Source organism: Leopardus geoffroyi, chromosome D2, assembly GCF_018350155.1.
Source record: "Leopardus geoffroyi isolate Oge1 chromosome D2, O.geoffroyi_Oge1_pat1.0, whole genome shotgun sequence".
Lineage (NCBI taxonomy): Eukaryota > Metazoa > Chordata > Mammalia > Carnivora > Felidae > Leopardus > Leopardus geoffroyi.
This window is the reverse complement of record NC_059334.1, coordinates 29,698,264-29,718,529: the sequence shown is the minus strand read 5'-3', so window position 1 is coordinate 29,718,529 and position 20,266 is coordinate 29,698,264. Positions and strand designations below refer to the sequence as shown.

Sequence of the window (20,266 nt, the reverse complement as noted above, 5' to 3'; positions counted from 1 at the left end):
CTATCACAAGATAGCAAAAAGTCAAAACTAGTCCACATGTTTTAAATTTTGCAAAGAATCATGGAGAGTAAACCATTTTCTGCAAATGTTAATGTATGACATATTTTTAAAAATACAACTGATTGGTTTTTGAAACTGGATAGTCCTTAATGTAGCATATCATAAAATAGATTCCATGTTTACTATATAGTGATTATTGTAGCCTAGCACTTTAAAGAGCAATTAAACATGTTTCCTTTGAAGTCATATTAACTTTTTTTTTATTTCCTCAGACATAGGGATACCTCCAACTTTCCAGTGTTTCAGAGGAAATTTTATATTGAAACTGGAAGACCAAAAGAATTACAAACATGTTGTGCTGGGGAAATGCATCTTTTGGACAGCTAGGGTTAGGTGGAATTGATGAAGAAATTGTACTAGAGCCCAGAAAAAGTGACTTTTTTATAAATAAAAAGGTCCGAGATGTGGGATGTGGACTCAGACATACTGTATTTGTTCTGGATGATGGAACAGTGTACACGTGTGGATGTAATGATCTAGGACAGCTAGGTCATGAAAAATCCAGAAAGAAACCAGGTAAGTTGAAAAATTTTTTGTTTACTATTTCTAATATTTGTATCTTGTTAGCTTGAAATGTCAAATAATTTCTCTAGTCCTAAACCCATATTTTTTTATCAAGCTTTAAAAGCAAACTAGGAGTTAAATATATCCTTTACATTTGCATGCTTCTGAGTACTTATTTTGTGGTTTCTGTTTTTTTAAACTATTATTGTTGTGAACCCTTATTGTATGAAGCTTTGGTTTCAGAACATAATTATGGTGATATAAAACAGTTGAGAAAACCAGCATGCAGTGTGGATACACTTTGTCTTTAGTATAGAATATATAGGTATAGAGCATATATAGAATGTAGGTCCTGTTTAATAAGTAGTATTCAGCCACCTTGGCAGATTTTAATTGCATAATTTACTGTGTTGTTTTCTGTACATCAGAGAAAAATAAATAAGATGGAAGCTTGCCTGACATACATCCTAGTTTTTCTATTGTTGTCCCTACTCTAGTATTTTATATACATAATTTTATTTGGTTTAGTTTGAAATATGTTTTATTCCTCTAATCTCCTACTTTGAGGTAGTAGCATCAGCTATTAAAAGTTTTGTGACTATAATATGTCCTGATTTTGTAGGAGTCATATAAGCCAAATGTAAAATAATTTTTAGTGTAATGAGAATTTTGAGGAATTTGGTCACATCTCACATTTTCTTTTCCTAAATATATGTACGTATTTTAAAATAAGGTATTACCACACTTGGAATTATTGTTGTGTGAATTTTGCTCTCAATTTTGATCAGTCTATACACTGAAAACTATGGAAAGCTTATGAAAGAAATTGAAGAAGACTCCATTATGATTACTAAAAGTTAATTCTTAAGATGGTAAATTCAGATAAGATAGACCATAGCAGTACTGATTTACAGATTCTTCTTTAACTTCAACAATAATGGCACTTAAGCATTTTCTATGGCAATTATTCTTCTTTACCACTTCATTATTTAAGTGATTGCTATTGTTAGTCTACTTTTGAGAGGTTAATGTAGGTATAAAATAGTAAGATATTAAATATTAAGGCATGTTATTCATCTTTCATGTCATCTCACCACCATGCCAAACCTCACCTTTCTAACTTGTAAATACTGTATAGTTTTCATCCTTTCTTTGTTGGTAGGGTCTTAATCTTTTTCTTTGTGGCTTAATTTGTAATTTAAGTCTTTTGGATGAATGGTAGTAATCCTTAACACAGTAGGTTTAATTATTGCAGAGCTCTAAAGGTAAAGTGGCAGCTGTCTTGTATTCCACCTCACTAAGAATATTTTCTGGAATCTTATCAGAATTTCATATCTTAGGTTTTGAGGTTGTCATGTGTAGACACGAATGGTAATTTATTGTTATGTACTTGTTATCACTGCTTCAGAGGCAGATGTATTCTTTACCTTTTTTGTTTAGCTTGGAATGCTGCCTCAAGTTGAGATTTTCATGGTTTTGGGGCTGTTGCTTTTCTTATACTTAACATGCTCCACAGAAATAATTGAATATATTTCTGTATTGCTTTAGTAATTTCTGAGAGGTTGTAGGGCAGATAAAAAGTGCAAAGCCAGCACATAGAAATTGCCAATATAGTTACTGAAGTTTATTAAAGTTTAAAGTTTTTAAATGTTATTAAGCATCTGCTTTGTGTCCAGGGCAAGGGTAGACCCTTTGCAGTAATAGTATGTGTCTTTAACAGCTTTTAACTCTGTAGGTAAGATTCTGGGAAACTTAACTAGCCAGAAGAGGTTTTTTTGTGGTCATGTTGACATTGTGATGATTACATTGTGACATTTATATCACTGTATTGATTCATCTTGAAAGCATTATTTGGTAATATAAAATTGGGAGGGTGGGTTTAACCTAATTTACATTACCTATTTAGGATTGCCTCATTGTCCAGGGTACATTCATGGAATATAAAAATGAAAGGCATGAACTTTGTCTTTGAAAAATTTAGAGGCTGGGCTGGGAATTAAGGCATACATAAAATGAAATAGCTGGAGAGAATTGAAAGTTGACATGATATGATATATACCTTGAAACTAGGAAATTTAATTGATGGGAAATGTCATTGTGGGATAAATTAAATATTTCTGGAAGAAAATGAAGTCTTAATTTTAATTCAACCATTGATCACATAACTAGGCAGAAAATAAATCTGGAGCTCAAGTAGTTTAGTTTTATAGGAGAGGATCCTTATCTTGAGAAAAGCTTTTTACTAGAAGTGTCCAGATTCAGTGATTCATTGATGTATATCTGGGTTACAGAGGTAGGAGAAAGTAAAAGTTCAAAAGGAGGTAGTTACTCTGATAGGGACTTTTCTTTTAAGCTTAGTTTTGATTTATGGTGTTTGAGTGGAAACTGTTAATGTTTTTTAACTAAAATTATTTCCTTTGGGAATAATTCTTTAATAGATTTGAATGTACTCCTTGCCCAACTTTTTTTTTTTTTTTGTGAGTTTGAGGACTGAATTAAAAGGTAAGGAGTTCTTATTTAATTGGTTTTAAAGTTTTTGGTAATTGAGTGAGTCTGATTGAATTTCTGGAACCACATAATAAACAAAATTCACTTTGTCAGAGCTTTAAACTGACAGAAAGAAAGCAAACAGAAAGGAGGGAGCTAGGAATTGTTTGCTTGTAGAGACTGGCTTATAAATAAGCATACTAAATATTCTGTAATATATATGAAAGAGAAACAGGTGGCTTCATTAAGGGTAAGCTATTCTTGAGAGTTATCATAACCTACCGAGGACTCAGCCTTATAGTGTAGTAAATAGATTTGACCTGTGGCCTGTTGGGAGAGGTTTCCATTCTGAAAATTTTAGGAACCACATCTGAAGGGTTCACTGATATCCTTTATTATACCAAGAGTATAGATTGTGTCCATGTTCATTTTCGTCCTCTCGTATATGTATATCCCTTGGTATCACTACTAGCTCTGATTATTTCCAGAGAAGTGAACATCTATTTCACTTTCATGTGTGTATTTTTCCTTCATAAGAATTTTTTAAAACCTTTTTTTTTTAGCTATTTGCTCTTAATTCATAGGTAACAGGTAAATATATTTGATCTTTAAAAGGCTAGACCAGTCCATCTAAATAGTTTTATTTATATTTCCTTCCAAATTCACTTCTGAAGATTTTAAGATAAAGTATAGGAAGTGTACTTTTCTTAACAAGATCATTTATTCACTGTATATTCAATCATAGGTATTATTTGGTAACCATGGTCCTAATGTTTTGCACATCTATTTCCATTTGTTTCATGTTAGAAACAGTACTATATATTATACGATCATAAATTTGTAAATAATGTGATATAGTTTTTTTAAAAATTACTGTTTTGATAGCTTTTCGAGGTTTACAGAGTTCTTTTAGTTAGATTATCTCATTGAATCCTCAATGATCTTGTATGGTATCTAGGGCAGGTGTTATGGTCCTCATTTGTAAAATAAAGTAAAATGAGATTGAGACTAACGAGTAGTAGGCTAGCCAATGTTAAGGGACCATGCTAAATCATGTGGTTTTACCTTTATCCCACAAAGGTTTTCCCTGCCATATTTAGAAGATAAAAGAATATTAACCTGGGAGGAAACTAGTTTCCATCAGTATTTTAATGTAATTCTGAGAGTTAAAAAAAAAAACCTTAAAAATTTTCTCTTTTATAAGTTGTACAATGAAGATACCATGTTTTATTATCTCCTCCCTTCCCATATATAAATTCAGAAATAAGCCATTTTAGGCACTGTATAAGAAGGTTGAGAGTTCTGTTTTCAAGATACAATATTGTGCCAACACAAACTAAAAATTCACATATATGTATTTTTTTCTGAGCTGAAGACTAACTTGATTAGCAAAGTCAGCAACAAAGTTTTGAATAGTATGATAAAATATGTTGTAGCCTATGCTCAACTCTTCTACAGAAGATGTAAAAATCATGAGCATCGATTCTGTTTATTGTATCTCAAAATGGTGATTTCTGCTGTTGAGTCAGTCCAGTGAAAGCATTTTGGTCACATAGCAGTAATTACTTGCTTGCCCTTTTGCTTCTTCATTTTTCTGACTTGCTCTTTCTGTTCATAAAACATAAATCTATAAGTGAACTACTTAAAATATAGTTGAAATTTTAAAAGTAACATAGGAAAATGTATAAATATGTGAAATAAAATTATTCACAAGAGCAGATTATAAATACCATATTATCCCACATATTATTGAACCAAAGCATATAATACCAGAGAAGCTTATTATGTTTTATAACTCCTACTTTTCATGATACCTTCCAAGGATGAGAAAGATGTGGATGATTTGAAGACTTGAAAAAAAGTAATTACTTGGGTCAGGAATGGAGGCTTGCTTTGGACACTTTACTTTGAGGAAGGTTAGTGCCCAAGAACACAGTGTCAAGGGTAGGGAAAAAAAAATCATAATGCAAACAGATGACTACTGTTAGAGAGATGTATAATAATACTTTACTTTGTGTAGGACCCTACATCTGAGGAATATCAAGAGCATTACACAATAACTCATGGTTCCTTTCAAAATGCTTGTGACACAATTTGCAAGAATTATCCTCATCTTAGGGGATAAATTTACGGAGAAATGGCAGCACAAGTTGGTAAGTAACTTGTCAAAACAGCAGGTGACTGGTGAACATCTATAAATTGAATCTGAAAAATTAAGTCTACCAGTCTCCTATCTTATTCACTAAATTGTTCTTATGTTTAGAATTATTTACAATAATATCTTCTATTTGAGGCAGATCAAATACTAATTTGTTTCTTTGCCATTTTATTTGATGGCCTTTTGAAATAAATCATTATTTTACCAAGATGCTTGCATTGTGATACCACTTTGGTACTTCATTATAACCTTGTGTGGTATGAATAATAATATTTGAACAAACTACTGTGGTAACCCAGTCTTTTCTCTTTCTTCTTTTATATATCTCATTCTATATCCCTTTGTTGTCTAATGCTATGCTGTGCTATCCAAGATCCATAGTAACTGCCAGGTGGGATTGATTTGGTGTCAACATTGGAACTTGGATTAGTTATATTGTATTAAGTCTGCCATGTATCTCTAAGTAGGATGCATTGGTTTGGTGAATGCTTTATTAAAACCTTTAACCCTGGAGAAGGCAATAATAGAAGTAGATGCCTAATCTGAGCAGCCTAACAAATAGAGGCTTCTTTAAAGGATTTAGAACTGATTTTTTTTTTTTCTTTGTTTTTGGTATGCTGGTGTTTTTACTTGATTGGGAGTGAACCATTTACTTTCCTTGAAAAAACAGGAGTATGGTAGATTTCAGTTTCGTGGTTTGGGCAGGAATCCTTGTAGCAGGTGAAAGCTTAAGTGGTCTAGTTTCCATCATCTCTTTAGTAAGTATTCTTAGGGTTCTGTGTTCCCAGTGTCATAAAAATGTGTAGTACTATTAAAGCTCATTTCTCACAGATACCATATGTATTTTTATCATTGCTTTGAAGAAATAAATCTCACTTCATAGATACTTATAAATGTCTTCCTAGGCTAGAAAGCGTATCAAGTACCTGGGTATGTATCATACCCATATTAAAGAATAATCTTTAATCAGGTAACTATTAAAGAAAATCTAATAAGGAACATGTATTCAAATGTTGTTGCAAGGGCTTTTTTGTGGTAGGATTGTGTTAGTGAGTAGAAAAGTGGGAAATGTTAATGAAGAAACCATACTGAAGAGCCCATGATTTATCTCCTTTTAGCTTCTGTGGGTTCTTTTCATGCTGATGGAATTAAGGCAATAATTATTTATTAAGATATATAATCATCTTAATGAATTGTGATAGTTACTTTACATGGAAGAAAAACCTATGCTGTATATAAATGTATTCAATTGGAGTTATTGTTATTAAAAAGGGAATTTTCGGGGCACCTGGGTGACTCAGTTGGTTAAGTGTCTGACTCTCGATTTCAGCTCAGGTCCGTGATCTCATGGGCGTGAGTTCAAGCCCCTTATCGGGTTCCACGCTATGCATGGAGCCTGCTTAAGATTCATATTCATTCTCTCTCTCTCTCTCTCTCTCTCTCTCTCTCTCTCTCTCCCTCCCTCTCTCCCCCTCTGCCCCTCTACTTCTCCCCCTCCCCCTCTTTTCCCGTCCCTCTCCCTCCCCCTCTCCCTCCCCTTCTGCCCCCTGCCCCTCTCCAGCTCATTCTCTCTCAATGTTAGGGAAGTTTCTTGAATATTGGTGGCTCAGTCTTTAAACCATAATATTTAATTTGCATGTAATTATTTTTTCTTCAGTTCTAGGATGGCAGAAATTTAGTTTAGCTTTTCTTCACCTTAAAGAAAATGTTCTAGGGTTCTTTAATAATGTGTTTTTCACATAATTTTGAAAGATCCTAATTATTTCTTTATTAATATTTAAGCTTAGTTACATTTTATTCCTTTGCTAGGTGTCCTCCTATTCTGAAATAACACATTTTTAGTGTATAGTTTTTTCTAATTATAAAAGTATTTCATATTCTTGGTAGAGAATTTGAAAAATACAGGAAAGTAAAAATCAACTATAATACCATCATGCATAGATAAATACTATGGTCATTTAACACTTTTTCTATACTCATATGTTTGTGATTGCAGACTGGAAGTATGTTCTTATATTTCAATTTTTTTTGGTAACAATTGAATAATAAGTATTTCCCCATGTTTCACAATATTGTTTAGGGATATTATTAATGATAATTTAACACTTCATCATTTAAATGTAGCAAAATTTGTGTTCTCCTATTTTTTGGAGATACATAATATATATGATATATATATAATATAATATATATGCATAATATATATATCAGTTTAGTCTTTATTTGCATCTCTGTTGATTTCTTTAGGAAAAAGAACATCTTTAATTTTAGCAAATCTAGAATAAAACAATAACCAATTTATTTTTAAAAATTTAAGTAAGCTTAGTTGTGCCTCACCCTACAAAATTGATAAGCTTAGAAGATAATTTGTTAATGAAAGTTTTAAAAATGTATTCATTTGACAAGCTTTTGAATATAATTGATGAATATTATTTAAAGATCTAGAAAGGAAGATAAAACAAGCGCAGAAATAAGTAGAAATGCATCTAATGTGCTAAGTGTTATAAAAGGCATAAACAGAACACTGTGTACAGAGGAATAGTGTAGCCATTTGGAATGGAATGGATTGTAGGTGACTTTTTATAGGGAAGATAGCATATGACCTGGAAGGATATAAGTATTTAAAGGAGGAAAGAATGAAGAGGCTTTATAGGTAGCTTAGCTCAAATGGAAATAGACAAATGGGAGACCTATTAAGGGAATTGTAGTCCAGTTAACTAAAATGTCTGAGAATAGAGAGCAAGAAAGTTAGAAGGTAAAATTGAGGTCAGGTTATAGAATTAATCAAGTTAGGGTTTTAATTGGGTGTATATTCATTGATTGTTTGTAATGAGAATTACCAGGTTTTTATAAAGGAGGGGAGAGAATTTGGAGGTAATCAGTTAGGCTATAATGGTGCCCCCTTTAAAACAACAAGGGAGAGGTGCTTGAGTGGCTCAGTGGGTTAAGTGTCCAACTTCAGCTCAGGTCTTGATCTCACAGTTCCTTGTGTTTGAGCCCTGTTTTGGGCTTTCTGCTGTCAGCACAGAGCCTGCTCCCGATCCTCTGTCCTCTTCTCTCTCTCTGCCCCTTTTCTGCTTGAGTGCTCTCTCTCTCTCAAAAATAAATAAACATTAGGAAAAAAGCAGCAAGGGAGCAGTTAGATCAAGGAGAAATTAGGGAAGCGGAAAGAATGGATAGGCTGTGGTAACCAAATAGAAGTGAACAGTAAGGGTAAAGAGCAGAGCCAGGTGTGATCCTAGGTTGAATCAGTAATTAATATAAATAGGGAAGCCAGGAAGGGGAGGAATGTTAATTGTTTTATTTCAGCAGCGGAGAAAATATTTGAAGTGAATTTTGTTTTGAATTTGGTAACCGTATTCAGTGATAAGTGAGAAATTCAGTATTACAAGTGGGGAGAAAGATCAATGCTAAAGGAATGAGATGTTTTATTTCCTCTTCAAAGTAGGCTAACATTCCAACTATATATTTCTCGCCGATTCCAGCCTATCAAGTAATTAACAGTCTGTGAACAATAATTTTGTCTTTTTGGGAGACTGAAGTACCTGGTGATGTAACACCTTTGTAAAATTAAACTTTTTTTGCCAGGGACCATTTGAATTTTGTTAATTGGTTAATTTACTTATTTTTGCTTAACTGTCACAAACCTATTAATTATGCCTGACTTTATGACTTCCTTCCAGGTTTTACTGGAAACAAAGTTTTTGAAATCACAAGATGCAATCACATAGAAGTTGCTTTTGATTCCACTAATTGATGAAATAATTGTGACTATAAATTGTAAATGTGCTGGCATTTAGGCAAGAGTCCCTAAGAAATGTGTCCTCTGAGATGATGCTGTTTGTTGCTTCTGTGAAAGGGAAATGGGAATGGGACAGGAAGAGTCTAAGGCTAAAAGAGAAGCAGAATTAGGAGCATCTGAAAACAATTGGAGCAAAGTTTAGCTGCTTTACCTGTGAGTTATTTGAAGGCTTTGTTTTGTTTTGTTTTGTTTTGTTTTGTTTTAGAATGGCAGGACGAAACTCAAGTAGAGCTTAGATTGCTTCCCATAATTGGTCCCAAGTATTTATCACTTAGCAAATGTATACTTTGTGATTTCTGATTCAGGGATTGCTTACCTATAGATTGCGTAAGTAGGCTTTCTAACAGAAATGGACTTCATGGACCTACACTTATCTTCTGGAGAGTAATTAGGTAAAAGCCTGACAGGTTGGTGTTACCTCTGTCTGAACATAGGTCTATTTCTGCACTGAGTTGAGGAATTGAGGAAGTCTCTGCAACTGGAAATGTGGAGGGAAGGGAATACTTTAGAAGTTGGTATGATAATGTAAAGGGAGGAGAAAGATACAAACCTCATTACTGGAGAGAAATTTCATGAGAAGTATTATTTGGAATATATTTAGATATGGAATATTGATGTTTAAAAATAATAACGGTAACTACCATTATGTGCCAGGCACTGTGTTACATCCTTTATATGTTATCCCAGAATCCTAAAACCACCCTGCCAGGTACATATTAGCACAGTCTTGCTGTTGAGGGTAAATAAAACTTCAAGACGCTAAATAACTTGCCCAAAGTCAAAATTAAAATGCAATGAAAATAAGAACCAATTAGATGTCAATAATGGAAGAAAAGACACCATTTATAATAGCAAGAGAAAGATAAAATGACCCAGGAATAACCTAAGAAATGTGCAAGGCTACTGAAGAAGACTTGAAAGCATTTCTAAGGGATGCAAAAATTATAAGCAAATGGAAACCACATTTGTAGGTAGGAATATTCAACCTAAGCAAATCTGTCAGTTTTCTCTAAAATTAGTCAATTTAAGGTGATCGTAATAAAAATACCAAGTGTTTTTTGTTTGGGGTGGGGAGGGAGGAGAGCTAAATAAATGGATTCTCTTGGTCTTATGGAAAAAATAAAGCAGCTCAGGAAAACTGAAAAATAAGAACAGAAATATGTAACTAGATAATAACATTTTATTTTTAAAGTCTTAATAGTTAAAACTGCCTCACAAGTACATATCAAACCACGAAAACAATATAAAGCCCAGACATAGACCCAAATCACCTCAAATGAAATGGGGAAAAAATTCAAGTGGGACTATTCAGTAAATAATCTTGGAATAAGTAGGAACATCATCTAGGGAACAAAAAAAATTGTATTACTGCCTCATGCCATGTATATATTTGGATAAATTCCAAATGAATCAGATTAAATGTAAAGACTGTAATGATAAATGTGCTCAAAGAAAACATGGACAATTTTGTTTATTATTTTGGAGTAAGGAAAGCCTTTCTGACTGAACTGTGAAGATGTATAGAAAAGTAAACTACATGAAAAAAATTTTGTTAGGTAGAAATCACCGTGTAAACAAGTTAAAAGATGAATGGGAAAATATTTACGACTCATTACAATAAAAAATGCTAATTTCCCAGATATGAAACAGTCCTAGAAATTGATAAGATGAAAACAATCCAGTAGCAACATTGTCACAGGATATGAACAGGCAGTTTACAAAAAGGGAAACATTTTACAAATGACTCTTTTTTTAAAATTTTTTTTTTTTTTTTTTTTCAACGTTTATTTATTTTTGGGACAGAGAGAGACAGAGCATGAACGGGGGAGGGGCAGAGAGAGAGGGAGACACAGAATCGGAAACAGGCTCCAGGCTCTGAGCCATCAGCCCAGAGCCTGACGCGGGGCTCGAACTCACGGACCGCGAGATCGTGACCTGGCTGAAGTCGGACGCTCAACCGACTGCGCCACCCAGGCGCCCCTACAAATGACTCTTAAATGAATACTCTTCAATCTCATTCACATTAAGAGAAATGCAGAATACTACACTGAGGTACCATTTTTTTTACATATCAGATTAGCAAAAATCCTTAACTTTGATAATATAGTAGACCCTCCAACCCACATCCAGGGTTTCACTTTCTGAGATTTCAGTAACCCACGGTCATCTGCAGGTCCAGAAGCAGATGTTCCTCCTGATGTCAGAAGGTCAGTAGTAGCCTAATGTTATGTGCCTACATCATCCACCTCATTTCATTTCATTGATAGGCATTTTATCATCTCACATCTTCACAGAAGGGTGAGTACATTGCAATTAAGATGTTTTGAAAGAGGGAGAGACCACATAACTTTCATTGCAGTATGTTATAATTGTTCTGTTTTATTGTTAATCTCTTACTGTGTCTAATTTATAACTTAAACATTATCCTAAGTATCTATAGGAAAAAACAGTATATTCAGGGTTTAGTACTATCCATGGTTTCAAAATGGCATCCATTGGTTCTCAGAATATATCCCCTGTGAATAAGGATGGGGGGAATGCTATATACTCTGTATGGCGAGGCTGTCAGTAAACAAGTGTTCATAGGTTGTTGGTGTAAACTGATAAGCATTATGAGGGTATTTTGCTAGTATGTGTTAGAATTGCAAATGCACATACTTATTCTCCAAGAAGTGCAAGAATATAACTTGTGCTCTGATAACTCCATTTGTGCCTGTACAAAATGACACATTGACATATTACTGAAACATTGTTAATAGTAGAAAAAGATTAGAAACAGTCTTGTGACTGTCTGTTGGGAACTGGTAAAATAAATTGTTCAATCAATGTGTTGTAATACTGTGTAGTTGTGAAAAGAGTAAAGGAATTTTCTGTGTACTAATATGTAAAGATTTCTAAAATACATTAAAAAGAGCAAGGTGTAGAACATTGTATAGAAAGCTATATTTTATTTATTTATTTATTTATTTTTATTTTTATTTTTTTTTAATTTTTTTTATAATATATGAAATTTATTGTCAAATTGGTTTCCATAAAACACCCAGTGCTCATCCCAAAAGATGCCCTCCTCAATACTCATCACCCACCCTCTCCTCCCTCCCACCCCCCCATCAACCTTCAGTTTGTTCTCAGTTTTTAACAGTCTCTTATGCTTTGGCTCTAGAAAGCTATATTTTAGATAAAATGTGAAAAAATTTACATTTGTATTTGCATATAGATACATTAAAATAAACCCTGGAAGAATACATACATCTAATAACAGTGGTTACCTTGGTGCAGAGGTAAGATAAGGGCTGAGAAGTAGGTTGGTGGAGGACATGGATGGTAGACCTAGATTTCTACTGCATACCCCCCCCTTTTTTTTTTAACAATGTAAATATACTATATTATTTTTTAATTCATTTTTTAAAGGTTAGGCTCTGGAATTAGAGTGCTTAGATACAAATTCTCAATTCTGACTCTTATTTCTTAGCTATGTTATCTTGCACATATTGCTTAGCCTTTCTGCACCTAAGTATTCTTTTCTGTTAGGATAATCATATCAAATTCCTAGGGTGGTTTTAAGGATTAAGTGAGATAACACATAAAAGTGAAAAGAACAATGCCTGGCATGTCATGAGTGTTCTAAATGTTTCTTAAAAGAGAAATACCCTTAATATTAGAGTGGGAATTTAACTTTAGGTCTGCCTTACACTGAAGTGGGTTATATGCTATTTCCATATTTGCCTTTACGTAGGAAATACATATCTTCCCATTTATAACAAAACTTCAGGCATTTATTCAACAATTGTGCCTTCCAACTAATGTCCCAGACATTGCATCAAGCATGAAAATACTTCTTTACATTTAGTGTTCTATTACCTTGTTGGAGCTCATATTTAAAAATTAGGCCAAAATTTCAAAAAAAATGTTATGTTTGTGATACTTACAGGTAATGCTGTATTAGAGCACAATATAAAATGAATTGGATTCCTTTACCATCAGACTTAAAGATGTAATGATACAGAAAAATAAAAGAATTATAGATGCTTTTTTTGTTCCTGTAAGAAGTACGTAAATGGTAGAGGTTAGATTTATCATTTATTTTCAAAAGTTAATTCAGTGATCAATAATTAGAAGATGTCTTAGTCCAGTCAGATCACTGCCATAAAATTAGTATATTGTGAGTGGCTTAATAAATAACATGTATATTTCTCAGGGTTCTTTAGGCTAGTCATTCTAAGATTAAGGTGCTAGCAGATTTGGTGTCTGGGAAGGACTTGCTTCTTGGTTCATAAATGGTCATTTTCTCACTGCCTTCAAATGGCAGAAGGGCTGAGGGAGCTCTCTGGGAAAGGGCACTAATCTCATTCATGAGGGCACCATGACTGCAAGACAGAGAAAATCAAGGAAGACAAGTATACATATTTCTGAAATTATAAAACTTATAAGATGTGGAGAAAAGAGGAACATTTTAAATGGAAACAGTTGTACTGTAAGCCATCTCCATCTCTCCAAAACAAACTACAAAAACAACTCTTCTTTATTAATGTTTCTTGAATTCACTTAGGTTCAAACCTTAGATTCATCTTAGGGTCTGCTTCCTAGTCTGGAACACCAACATTGACTCAGTTGCCAAATCTTACTGATTGATATTTGATGTTTTAGTAACTCTCTGTCTTGTCTGTCTGTCTGTCTGCCTTTTTTTCTTTTTTTTTTTGCAAAAGGCTATTTGACCTTGAGCTAGTTGTTTTAAACTCTCAGACCCTTAGCTTCCTCCTATCTCAAGCTAAAATTCTTTTCTTTTTCCTAGTTAGACCATTACTATCTGTGTAAAAACAATGGCAACAGCTTTTCTGCTGATATCCCTGCTCCAGTCTATCCTTTTTGGTAATTCCAGGTTATTCTTTCTATGGCATATTTCCATTTCTGTCTCTTGAATATTGCTCAGCTGAAGGACGATCCTGTATCATTGTGGTCACTCTTGTAAGAACTCAGATCAAATATTTTGTGCAGTGTCAAGCACAGTTATGTGGCATTCAGTAAATTAAGTTGTATTATAGTTTTCCTGTTATATTGAATTATTTGGATAAAAATCTTCTCTACCATGTCAGTTCTTAAAGGGTAGAAACCTTTAACACTTTAGCTTTAGTACTATAGTGACAACACTATGGTACACACAGAAGAAACCCAGGGGGTTGTTGAATAAACACATGATCAGTGTATTTTATTGGATGTACCATAGGAAGAGAAAATTGTAGGTTCTTTGAATAAGCTTGATGGCCATCAGCTGTGTTCTAACCAAAATTAGAAAACTTAAAATTGTAAGAATATACATGTTTCATACGATACGGTAAAGTGTGGCCACAAGAGGAAACAAGAATGAGGGTTGGAAGAAGTTTATTGTATTCAGGTCCCAGAGAGAGAGGATCAGATGCCACAAAGCCATAGGGGAGAACACTAGGGTAGTCAGGAAGCAGAAGACAAGAGCATAGGGACATCTTAGTTCGTGGCTTTTATTGGGGTTTTCTTGGGAAAGGCAAGACTGGGCAGAATAAACAGTTTGGATTGGCTAGTTTGGTTAATTCCTCCAGGCTTTGGGCTAGAAGGGTTGGTTCTTAGTTTCCTCGTCCCTGGCCCTGGGGTGATTTAGGGTGAGGGAGGTACTGGCTTGGTGTGTGAGAGTTAGATAAGGAGATAGTTGGTAGTATAAACTCTGGACTGGTTGGTTTGCATATGAACAGTGTGCTGGTAGGCAAGTTGTTATCTTTAGGAATTAGCTAGTCCTGGGAATGGCCATCTCTTCTGGGGTCTGTAAGTCTCTTGCTCCCCAAATGTCAGTGTTAAGAATGCAGAAATCAAGAAAATATAGTTAATGTAATTGGCCCTGTGATGAATAGGTGCCATCTATACCAATGAAGACTCTAAGAAAACACAGAATAAAAACTCTGGTAATATATTCTGAGGGTTCATTCTTGCTTGTCTTAAAAAGAAAGTTAAAGCAACTGTTTGATATTTATGTTGGGGACTTTACATTTCAACTTCTTTTCTCTTCAAAGCAATTAATTGCAGTGGTTTCCAGACATCCAGAAAGGACTTTTCTAAAGAAAAATGTAAAGCCATAAGTATTCACAAAATTTTAAGTATATTTTGAAAATAAGTTATTAAAACATTAATACCTTGTTATTTAAATGTTAAAAGCACAACAGTTCAATAAATAGGGAAATGCTTATATTTAGTGCCTTTATCTGTGAAGTAGGGATGATGGTATACACATGCCTCATGGTGTTATGAGGATTAAATGAGATTACATATTTAACATAGTGCCAGGCACATAATAAGCTCTTTATGTATGTTAACTGTACACCTGTAGGTAATAGAATGCATGAAAGAGTTATGAACTTGTAAACCTATCCATCATAAAGAATTTTGTAATCTAATTAGTTATAACTCTAATTTTACAATATTTTTTATTGTGGGCTGTCAACTGAGACATGTAAATTACTTTATGTTAACTTTAGATTTTATCCGGGAACTCATTAAAATGTTTTGGTGACTATAGGTTGTATCATTCTAAATTCCTATTGGTAGTAATTTTAGAGAATAAACATTTTCATTTAACTTTCAGTTTCAGTTTTTATTTAGTTTAGACATTTAGTTTTATTTCTTTAATTCTTGATTTGTTTTATATTTTATTGTTATGTGCATTATATTACAAATCCTTTACAAAGTGTCAATAAACAATAATTTCACTTTAAGAAGAGAGAAGTATATGCCTTGAGTGAAGTAGCCTTGTGGTTATTATTTCCGTAACAAAATTAGTAATATGATTACGTAAAAAGAAAAAAAAACACTATAAATTATTTATTGGTGCTGTGCACTAATCCCAAGTGATTAATGTCCTAATCTTTAAAAAGTCAAAATCATAGGGGCGCCTGGGTGGCTCAGTTAGTTAAGTGTCTGACTTTGGCCCAGGTCATCAGCTCACAGTTCGTGGATTCGAGCCCCACATCAGGCTCTCAATGCTGACAGCCCAGAGCCTAGAGCCTTCTTCGGATTCTGTGTCTCACTTTCTCTCTGCTCACCTGTGCTGTCTTAAAAATAAATAAACATTAAAAAAAAATTAAAAATCAAAATCATGAAATGCATCAACTACACGTATAGTTATTTAAATAATAAAAGAAGTAAAAGCTACTTGTAGATAACTAGTATTGACAATTTAGTATTTATTTTTTCAGTATTTTCTCTGCATATACGTTGGGGCTGTGTGTGATATATTTTTAAATAAGAAAGAAATTATATAATATTTTTAAAATTTTGTGGTATCTTGCAAACTTAAAATTTTTAGAGTCAGTTTTTTAGTGTACTTTCTTTTGCTCTAGTTAGAGCTTTGAGTTATTCGGAGAGAAGGGAAAAGGAAACCTATATTTATAGCAACTAATGAGGCATGGTAGGACAGAGGATTTTGAAACTTAAGCTCTGATAGAATTAAACTTTTAGTAAGAAATTGAAATGGTACTTCTTTAGATTAGCTATTTAACAATGTATATTCCTTCAGACCTCAGTTTTAAATTGTTATCACATTGCTATGCTTGTTGCTATTCATAACAATATTGTTTTTTAGACCCTGATAACTTGAACAACATCAGCAAAGATTTTTGTTCCCTGTATAAAACATTGATGGTTGTTCAGCCTTTGTTGGAATTCTTTTTTTCTTTCTTTTCTTTTTCTTTCTTCCTTCCTTCCTTCCTTCCTTTCCTTCCTTTTCCTTCCTTCCTTCCTTCCTTCCTTCCTTTAAATATATGTAGAACTTCATTAAACTTGACCACATTAAGAGTTAATAATTGTGGGAGTGCCTGGGTGGCTCAGTTGGTTAAGCAACTGACTTCGTCTCAGGTCATGATCTCATGGTTTGTGGGTTTGAGCCCTGTGTCAGCCTCTGTGTTGACAGCTCAGAGTCTGGAGCCTGCTTTGGATTTTGTGTCTCCCTCTTTCTCTGTCCCTACCTGCTTGTACTCTATCTCTCTCTCTCAAAAATAAATAAACATTAAAAAAAAAAAAAGGATAATTGTGGACTTGGATCAGTTGTAATTGTACTTTCATACCACATAGTCCCTGATTTATGAATGAATGGTGTTTTTAAAAACCAAATTTTTCTTTGCTTATAGAAATATTGCTAGATCATAAGTAGATTTTCAAACTAATCTTTGGAATAATTCTACCCAAGTATAATAATCTATCAATAATTATATTTAGTTGACCTTTATAGTATTTTCTGTCGAAAAATTCATTTGAGTTTTAAATTTGGATGTCAAAAATTTATCTCTACCCTTCATGGCTTGTTTAGCTCTCTTTATCTGTTCCAGAAAGCCTAAGAAAGATATATGTGGGCATTTAACTTAACTATAGATCATGGTTTAAAGGTAAACAGTACCTGACTATACCTTGTTTCTTCTGTTACTTCAGGTTAGTTATTTCCTTAGAGTTTTGATTTTGGGAAACAAAGGACATTTATTCCTGTGAGGTTCAGGGTCATTTATAAGTTGAGGGTTAGCTATACTTGGAAAAAAGCCTTTTATTTTTTCTGATTACCAAAATGATACATGTAATCTTTTTTTTTTTTAATAGAAATATATGATTTAAAAAGTGGAAGCCACTTTACCCTGACATTCTAAAGCTGACTACTACTATTTGTTTATATTTTTGTATTTTTTATACCTATATAAAAATACGTAATTCTCTGTATATACAAAAGTTTGTGGTTTTGCTTTTTCATTTAGTATATTTCTGTTTTTTTCATGTTAGTATACATTCTTTTTAATAGAAGCATCAATTTTTTCTTCCAAATTTTTTATTTAAATTGTAGCTAGTTAACATATGTAATATATTGGTTGCAGGAGTCAAATTTAGTGATTCATCACTTAGATATAACTCCCAGTGTAGGAGCATCAATTTGTATTACATAAATGTTCCATAATTTATGTACCTACCTGTTATTGGAAATCAGGTTATTTCCTGTTGTTGTTTTTTCCCCAGGTACAAAATGTAATTCAGTAAACATTATTTTATAGTAAATCCCTAAAATGAAAGTTTCTGGGTCAGAGGCATGTATGTTAAAAATTAAAATACATATTGCCAACTTTTATTTGGCTTATATTTTGAAGATTGTTTAAAGAACTATCCTTCGCCAATTCTTTAAATACTTTTTTCCATTTATTTTAATCTTTTGACATGGAAATAATGTAATTGTGAACTAGAAACTTCCAAATTTTAAAATCAATTACCTGTGATTGAATTATTCGAAATAAATTATTTCTTTCTTTGGTTTGCCTAGAAAACAGAGATGGTAATACTTGGCTAAGTTGACAGGAATGTTTTGAACCTAAAAATATTTACCCAGGTGTATTCATTTGCTAGGGCTGCCATACAAAGTATGACAAACTAGGTGGCTTAAGTAACAGAAATGTATTATCTTATAGGTCTAGAGGCTAAAAATCCAAGATCAAGGTGTCAGCAAGGTTGGTTCCTTCTATACGGCCTCTCTCCTAGTTTCTGGTGGTTTGCTATCAGTCTTAGGCATTCCTTCATATGGTATTTTCCCTGTGTAATTGTGACCACATTTTCCCTTTTGAGGATTTAGGGACCTATCCTCCTCCCCCGTATGACCTCATCGTAACTAATTATATCTTCAATGACCCTGTTTCTTTAAATTTTTTTTTTTTTTTTCAACGTTTATTTATTTTTGGGACAGAGAGAGACAGAGCATGAACGGGGGAGGGGCAGAGAGAGAGGGAGACACAGAATCGGAAACAGGCTCCAGGCTCTGAGCCATCAGCCCAGAGCCCGACGCGGGGCTCGAACTCACGGACCGTGAGATCGTGACCTGGCTGAAGTCGGATGCTTAACCGACTGCGCCACCCAGGCGCCCCAATGACCCTGTTTCTAAGTAAAGTCACGTTCTGAGATACTGGGGATTAGGACTTAAACATATGCATTTAGGGGAGAACACAAATTATCCTGTAACAACAAGATTTTGATATCTGTAGGTGAAAGAGGATACAGAGTAACGTAATGTTTATATTTTCCTTCAAATTAGATGTTTTAGAATTTTGAATAAGAAGTAGTTTTTAAGAGATGCTAGTTGTGAATATGTTACTATAATGGTGTTTCTGTAGTATTTATTGCCTTTAAATCCAAAAAGCAATACATTTTTTTTTTTTGAGAAGACAGTATATTCTTTACTGTTTTTTTTTTTTGTTTACAAGATTCTCAGAACATATTATTGATGATTATATCTTAGTATCAGGTTTAAACAACCTGGTTAGCAAAGACTCCTAATACCCCATCTTGTGTATTCTGTGATTGGTTGCTAAGAAGTGTGTATGTGTACTGTTATTAAATCAACCTAGGTTGTAGTCAGTTAATACCCATGAGGCCTTTTTATGGTTATTCCTGGACATGCACATATGCATTGCTGCAAAATAGTTGGGTCTCCTGACGTGTGCATTCCCAGCTGACATTCAGTAAAGCAGTGCTCTGCCGTCTTGTTTCAGCTCTCATACTGTAAACAAGTATACTTTTGTACCACATTTTTTATGTTTTTGTACTTTTCTTGATCATTTCACTGTTTAAAATGACCTCTGAGCATAATACTGAAGTGCTGTCTAGTGTTCTTAAGCACAAGAAGGCTATGATAATACATTGAGGCATGAGTTAGGGTGCTGTTGGCTGTGAATTCAGTGTTAGTGAATCAATAGTATATAAGATGTCTTTAAGCAGAAACACATATAAAACAAGGTTATGTGTGGGGCGCCTGGGTGGCGCAGTCGGTTAAGCGTCCGACTTCAGCCAGGTCACGATCTCGCGGTCCGTGAGTTTGAGCCCCGCGTCAGGCTCTGGGCTGATTCTATGTCTCCCTCTCTCTCTCTGCCCCTCCCCCGTTCATGCTCTGTCTCTCTCTGTCCCAAAAATAAATAAACGTTGAAAAAAAAAAAATTAAAAAAAAAAAAAACAAGGTTATGTGTTGATCAGTTTATGAAAATGTGATCAGAGTTTTCTGGGAGCCTAATCCTGTATTATCCTTAGGGGCAGTGTTTCGTATTTGCTGAGCAAGTATTTGTGGTAACTTTATAGAACATAACTATTGCCAATAACGAGAATTGATTGTATTCTCAAGTAGACTAAATAAGCAGACAAAGATGGTAAGTGGAACAATGATGGAGTTTTCTAGAAGGATGGTGCAGTGAAATCCTCAATATTTAACATACGTTTTCTTC

General features: G+C 33.7%; 1 protein-coding gene across 10 annotated transcripts in view; it reads left to right on the top strand.

Annotated features, from left to right (window-relative positions):
- Positions 1–20,266, top strand: part of HERC4 (HECT and RLD domain containing E3 ubiquitin protein ligase 4) — a 153,268-nt gene that overhangs the window by 1,566 nt on the left and 131,436 nt on the right. For 9 of the 10 annotated variants that reach the window (XM_045437581.1, XM_045437578.1, XM_045437577.1 and 6 more), the window contains exon 2: positions 273–576. In XM_045437581.1, coding sequence (XP_045293537.1) covers positions 351–576 — 226 coding nt within the window. In that variant the 5' untranslated portion in view covers positions 273–350. Of the gene's footprint in view, positions 1–272; positions 577–5,072; positions 5,205–20,266 lie in introns of those variants that run through there. The other variant, XM_045437580.1, reaches the window with a different exon arrangement.